General features: G+C 35.2%; 1 protein-coding gene across 1 annotated transcript in view; it reads left to right on the top strand.

The window, feature by feature from the left end:
* The window catches only part of EPHA3 (EPH receptor A3), a 324,107-nt gene that overhangs the window by 260,623 nt on the left and 56,518 nt on the right, over nt 1-6,966 (top strand). Inside the window, exons 4-5 of the mRNA XM_012644322.1 lie at nt 5,283-5,438; nt 6,147-6,482. Of these exons, the coding sequence (XP_012499776.1) occupies nt 5,283-5,438; nt 6,147-6,482 (492 nt within the window). The remainder of the gene's footprint in view (nt 1-5,282; nt 5,439-6,146; nt 6,483-6,966) is intronic.

The following is a 6,966-nucleotide window of genomic DNA, read 5'->3' as shown; positions in this document are numbered from 1 at the left end:
ACATTCTACTCTATCTAAAATGTGCAAAAAACAAAGCACACCATAAAACATAGTTTTATTTTGTTACTGGTTAAGATGAAAGTATAATAGGGAATTATTTGTTTGACAGTCAATTTATCTTTCAGTTCATCCAACCATAAAATCAATGTACTCTTTGAGTATGTACTGCTTTGATGTAGGAAAACATTGCAAAATCTGTCATTTCTTTTTCAAATATATTTCTTTTAAGCTAGGAAAGAACTTAATTCCTTTGACTTATTGAAGTACATAATTTTATCATTTCAATGGATAATTTTAATCCTTAAAGCAGTGATAAATGTGAAGATATTTTGTTCTTTCTTTTTTATTTAGAAACTATTAGGAATTCTATTAATACAAATTTTGGAACACAAAGTATTAACATTTTAAAGTGTCTGGTCCTGAAGAGTCTTTAGAGACAATTTAGTCAACACCTGTCATCTTGTAAATGAGGAAATTGAAGTCCTTAGAGACAATCATTCGCAAGTTAATCATTCACTTAAAAAATGCATCTCATCAACTTCTCATCACTGGCCAGTGTGCTAGATACAGGGTATAAAACTAATAGGAAATAATTCCTGTCTCTGTATTGCTCAGAGTCTAACCTGGGAATACATAATTACTGAAAATGGAACCTCAGAGTTATTTGTAAAAGAGGAAGTCACTATCCCAACTACCTCATTAAAGTTTTAAGATACCTGATCAGTGAATCTGAAAAAAACATCTATTCAGTAGAAAATACTAGATCAAGACCTGTATCTCCTCCTTCCTAGTCCAGTGCTTCTCTTGTAACGTGCTGAAAATACCTTGAAGTATTGAGATGAAAATAAGAAAAATCAGGGAATTTCTTGGTGAAGGTAACATAAAAGCTATATAGAAAAGTGCCTTGCAACTCAAATTCTCTAGGGAGCAGATCCATTTCTAAAATAACTATGACATATGAAATTGGTCTCTTCTTTAAAACTAGGATTGTGACTTTTATCACTATAAGACTGAAAACAATCAATTGTTATCTTAGTTTGTTTGGGCTGCTCTAACAACATATCATAAACTAGGTGGCTTATAAACAACAGGAATTTACTTCTCACGGTTCTGGAGGCTGAGAAGTCCAAGACCAAGGTGCCAGCAGATTCAGTGTCCAGTGAGGACGCATTTCTTGGTTCATAGATGGACCTGCTAGCTGTGTCCTCACATGATAGAAGGGACAAGGCAGCTCTCTGGGGCTCTTTTAAAAGGGAACTAATCCCATCTATGTGGATTCTGCCCTCATGACCTATTCACCTCCCAAAAGCCCCACCACCTCACACCATCACATTGACCATTAGGTTTCAACATATGAATTTTGGGGAAACACAAACATCCAAATCATAGCAAGTATCTAGGTCATTTAGGAGACAAATACGTGTTTGTTTAATAAAAGTGAATAAATTAATCCAAACATTATAAAACAAGTCTGATTCCTAATAAATTCATGATGCTATCCAGAAGGGCTTGAGGAGGTGCTGCCTTCCATCTTTGAACAGTTATTAACTTAGATTCCATGGATCATCTTAGTTTGAATTATTGACATGACATCAGAGATGACAGTTCCTGCCATACTTAACTAGTTTAAAAATCTCCTTACAAGGGGAGTAAACATCTCTAGGACCAGAAAGAAAAAATGGCAATTTGCCTCCACTTAAAAGATTTTAAACTGTTTAATCACTCTTTGGTTTTATTATCCTGTAAATCTATGAATATTTTTTAAATACACAAATAGACCAACAGGAGAAGACAAATGGTTATGTAGAAGAATGTGACAAGTGCTGTTTATTATGTACACAATATCCACACTGGGGTTAAAATCTATGAATGTATTTTTACCAGCATTTGACTGAAAAGAACATTTACTACTGGGTTACCTGAGGGAAGATGTAGATCAGAACTCCGCTTTGGCAGCAGATTTTCTTTTTTTGAAACAGAGTCTCACTCTGTTGCTCTGGGCACAGTGCAGTGGCATCATCATAGCCAACTGCAACCTCACACTCCTGGGCTCAAGCGCTACTTCTGCCATGGCCTCCCCAGGAGCTGGGACTACAGGCACACGTCACACTGCCCGGCTAATTTTTCTATTTTTAGTAGAGACGGGGGTCTCCCTCTTGCTCAGGCTGGACTTGAACTCCTGAGCTCAAGCAATCCTCCCACCTCAGCCTCCCAGAGTGCTAGGATTGTAGGCGTGAGCCACTGTGCCAGGCCGTTGGCAGCAGATTTTTGACACGTTTGTATCCATCTTAGTTAAGTATTGCTTTAATAGCTGGTGTATACCACGAAGACTTTGACTATATAGCTGGGGCTTTGTATTTTAAAACTTGTCACTTGGCAAATCTAAATTAGTATTCATTTGTCAACCCTTCTTGTCTATTCTGTTTTCTTCAGTATTCTCTATTAAGTTTACCAAAACTTTTTTTAAATAATGAAAAGTAAGAAGACATATTAACATATCTACTTTCTACACTTTCATGATTTTTTTTCTTTTATATGTGGAACCTTCTTCAGTCTATAAAATAATACTTAAATGAAAGAAACGTGCAGATTGTTACAAACAGAGTGTTATCTTTCTAACATAAGAAATCTTGACATAAGTGTTTGCTGGGTCAACAAGGACAGGGTTACACATCCCTCTGATTTCCTTGGCTTTTAACTCCTTATCACATGTAAGCTGCTGCAATTTTGGCCATGATTTCCATAATTGAGGCTGGAATAATATAGAAGGGGTGTCTCCATTTGCATTTGGACCATCTTCCTATAAAAGAAAGACTATCACCAGATTCTTGTTTCTATTTTTTAACCATCTTTTTGGCCATAAGTTTGGCCATTCATCTCTAGCTGCACTGAAGTCTGAGTAAGACAATATTTGTCTGGGTTGAATTCTGAGCAAAATTAGGATTCTGTTAGCAAGCAGGAAGCAGAGTGTGGATATTAGGTACATAATCAACACCACTTGCCACAGTTTTCTACATAACAGTTTATCTTTTCATGTTGGTCTATTTGTATATTTAATTATGCTTCTTACTAGCCACTTCTTGCTATATTTTTATGATCCTTCTCAAATGACACTTCTTCTGTGGAGTCTCTTCCAACCAATCAGTCAGAACAGAGTGATTGCTCAATGTGGTCTGTATTAAATGCCTGCTGCCTGTTCTTGATTGCAAGGGCCCTTTTGGTATGAACAGAATTTTTTGCATTTACGTCTATCAAAAAGCCTAAGCAAAAGTAGATGCCTAACAAATATCTATTAAATTGTATGTATATGTGTCTACCTATCTTTTAGTATTACCATCTCTAAGGTTATTATTTGACCATAATTGGAAAAAGTCTAGCGACTAGTTTGGGTGACATTCTTAACTTTTATGTTTATTAACTGTAGCTACCTTCAAGATATTATCAATAATCCTGATAAATTGTGCTGTAGCTAAAAAGTGATTATGTGACTGTCTTGTCTTTTTTAAAGTATCTCATAGTATACCCATTTATAATATTAACAAAAAGTGATTGTTTAGTGAATACCTTTATGCCAAATGTTGTAAAAACCATAAAAGCCTCAAACAAAAACACACAGATAAACTTACAAGCAAACAAAATATTAATAACAAAGTACGTCAGTGCACTGCAACATAATCTTTTAAAGACTCGGCAACGCCCTCTTGCAAATCTAAAGACACTTGATAATGAACTAAATTGAAACCAGAAGTTAAGTGCATAGTTTGTTTATATACTGTATATCTTTTCCCTTCTGAGGAAATATGACATGAGATATGAGTGGAAGTTCCTAACTAGTGCTTAAGGACAATGCCAAAAAGTTTACAATCCTAATCCATGTCTGATTAGGGCAGTAGAATTTATTTGAATGAATCTCAATGTGACACCAATAGTTGTTCAATAAATGATCAACTATAAAATGATCCTAAAGCAGCCATTCTTACTGGGAACTAGGAAACAGCAAGACTAGATTAATGATTGCTATCATTTTAAATTATTGTAATAGTTTCTCTTTCCAATGTATTTCTCTTATTTTATTTCAAGAAACTTCCAGTCAAAAGGTATTCAATTATGCATATAATGTGTTACTTTTTAAAAATGCATTTAGTGATTATAAAACTAAGGCTTGTCCACACAGGTTTTACCTGAATGCAAATAAACTATATGCACAAGATGAAGTTGCCACAAGAACATTCTGGAATTCAAACACAATCTATAGGGTCTATTCTATGCGTAAGTGTTTTAAGTCATCAGGTCTTAATGTAGCATTGAAATTGAATTTTAGAGTTTTAGAAATCATTGACTCTTTCAAAGATGATATGGATGAAACTTAAAATTTGGATCCTGAATTCTTTCTTCAAAGGAATGTCAAGAGACTTTTTGTTAGAATTTTCACTATGATTTCAGCTCCCAGTGTTATTATGAAAATGAATTAGATGAAATAATACAGCATTTTGAATTTTCTATCAGACTAAATGAAAATAATATAGTGAGGCATATCTCTGTAAAAGCAGTAAATAGATGGAAAACACTAAATGGTAAACTAAAATCAATATTTGATAACCAGCCCTTTGGACTTACAAAAACATACCATGCAGAGATATGGCCAGAACATCTCCATGTATTTCAGAAATCAACAAGGGAATATACTTAAATCTTTATTTAAGGCCTTTGCCATAGAAGTTAAGAAACAACACTGTCAAGCCAGAAAAAAATCATAACTCGTGAAAATCATATATCAAGAATCCTAAAAAATACAGGAAGTATATTTTTCTTCCTTCAGTTGCTTATAATTTGTGGGACAAGGTTGTACACACATAGAGCAATTAGAAAACAAGTCAGTGTGTAATATACTGCTAACTGCAGTGCACATAGTATATACATTGCATCATGTTTAAAAAAGGGAATGACTACATGGTGACATGGTTTTGCTTTATTTTCCCCACAAATAGTCCAATGCCAAGTAAAGCTGTGAAAACACAAGCTGGAAATTTCATCATACTCTCGTGCCAAAATAATCTAAATCTTGTGGGGTTTTTTTTGCCTTAACATTTGGCGCAAATTCAAACATATATGTAAAAAAGAATTACACTAGGCCATATTATTTGCTTCTGTAAATTCTAGGACAAAAATAATTTTTATTCATAATGAATTCATATTCTAGCATACTGAAATCTGTGTCACATATTTTTGAAATACATTTTCAAACTTATCACAGAACTCTAAAAGAGTCATTTTGTTTGTAGCTTGCCAACCAGGTTTCTACAAGGCTTTGGATGGTAATATGAAGTGCGCTAAGTGCCCACCTCACAGTTCTACTCACGAAGATGGTTCAATGAACTGCAGGTGTGAGAATAATTACTTCCGAGCAGACAAAGACCCTCCATCCATGGCTTGTACCCGTGAGTAGTTCTGCTGCAACCCATGCCTCCATGTTTGGTTTGGTTTGGTTTGGTTTTTCTTCTGGTTACTGTGCTGCTTGTTTTTTTTGTTGTTGTTGTGTGAAAGCATCTGGCCCATTTCCTTCTGTTATCCATGTGCAAATTGAAAGCTTTCTCTGCTTCACTCTCCATGCTTGGCTCACCCCAAGTGCAACATTTATCACACGAAATGAATTATATTTTAAAGTACTTCCTGCAATACAACCCCAAGAAAGAGAGAACATTTTCTGTGTCTTGTTTTAGACCTTGCATTACATTTGACAGGATAGAGGAGGTTATAGGCAGAGGATTTATGTTTTTACATTTCTATTCCCTCTTGCTCTATGTTGGTCATAGGTCACAGGGAAAAAGGACTAAGATTTATAAAACTAATACTAAAGTTTTCATAAGTATTCACAAGGGTATTAAACATAGTGGTAAATTCTTTTGTTGGACTTTGTGAATGTACCCTCACCCTTGAGTCAAAACTCCCCCAGTCATAGCTTGGGGAGGACAGTCCTCTTGAATCCATGTGTCTATAATCTCATGGATCCTCTAAGGATGAATTAAAAGTAGATAATAAAGACAGGATGGTTATTTACCTCTTTCAGTTCCATTGTAAATTATCTATTTCCCTTGTAGTAGAAAACAGAAGTGAGGCTCATTAATCTCTGTTGAACTACTTTTCAGGGCCTCCATCTGCACCAAGAAATGTTATCTCTAACATAAACGAGACCTCGGTTATCCTGGACTGGAGTTGGCCCCTGGACACAGGAGGCCGGAAAGACGTTACCTTCAACATCATATGTAAAAAATGTGGGTGGAATGTAAAACAATGTGAGCCATGCAGCCCAAATGTCCGCTTCCTCCCTCGACAGTTTGGACTCACCAACACCACGGTGACAGTGACAGACCTCCTGGCACACACTAACTACACCTTTGAGATTGATGCCATTAATGGGGTGTCAGAGCTGAGCTCCCCACCAAGACAATTTGCTGCAGTCAGCATCACAACTAATCAGGCGGGTGAGTACATGCTGAATATGTCTTACTCTTACCAGTAATGCTTTGGGCAAACAGAGTGGAAAAGAGGGCAGAAGAAAAAAAATATTTTGAAGAGTCACAGGATTTTGTTTTCTATCACATTTAGACAGTTATGATACTTGAAATAATTAAATTTAATTCTTCAAGTGAGAATAAACCATATTTGTTAGGTGATTTTTAAACTAGTTTATGCCCATTACTTCCCAATTTGGAACCCTTAAATATTTGGGGCTCTGAGATAGTAGTTACAGGGCTCATTGGAACATTTGTATATTTCAAAGACCTTAACAAGCATTGAACCATGGCTTTGAAAAGGTTGAGTAGGATATTTAAAACTATAAATAACTTTACATTAGTTAAAATTAGATTTTTGATATAATTATTCAGTTATTTTATGCTCCTTAGAAGCTCTTCATATTATAACTCTGATAGTTATAAATCTCTGCTTAGTTAATAATAAGAAAAT

The sequence above is a fragment of the Propithecus coquereli genome, unplaced genomic scaffold (genome assembly GCF_000956105.1).
Source record: "Propithecus coquereli isolate 6110/MARCELLA unplaced genomic scaffold, Pcoq_1.0 Scaffold21, whole genome shotgun sequence".
Classification (NCBI taxonomy): Eukaryota; Metazoa; Chordata; class Mammalia; order Primates; family Indriidae; genus Propithecus; species Propithecus coquereli.
This window is presented reverse-complemented; position numbering and strand designations above follow the sequence as displayed.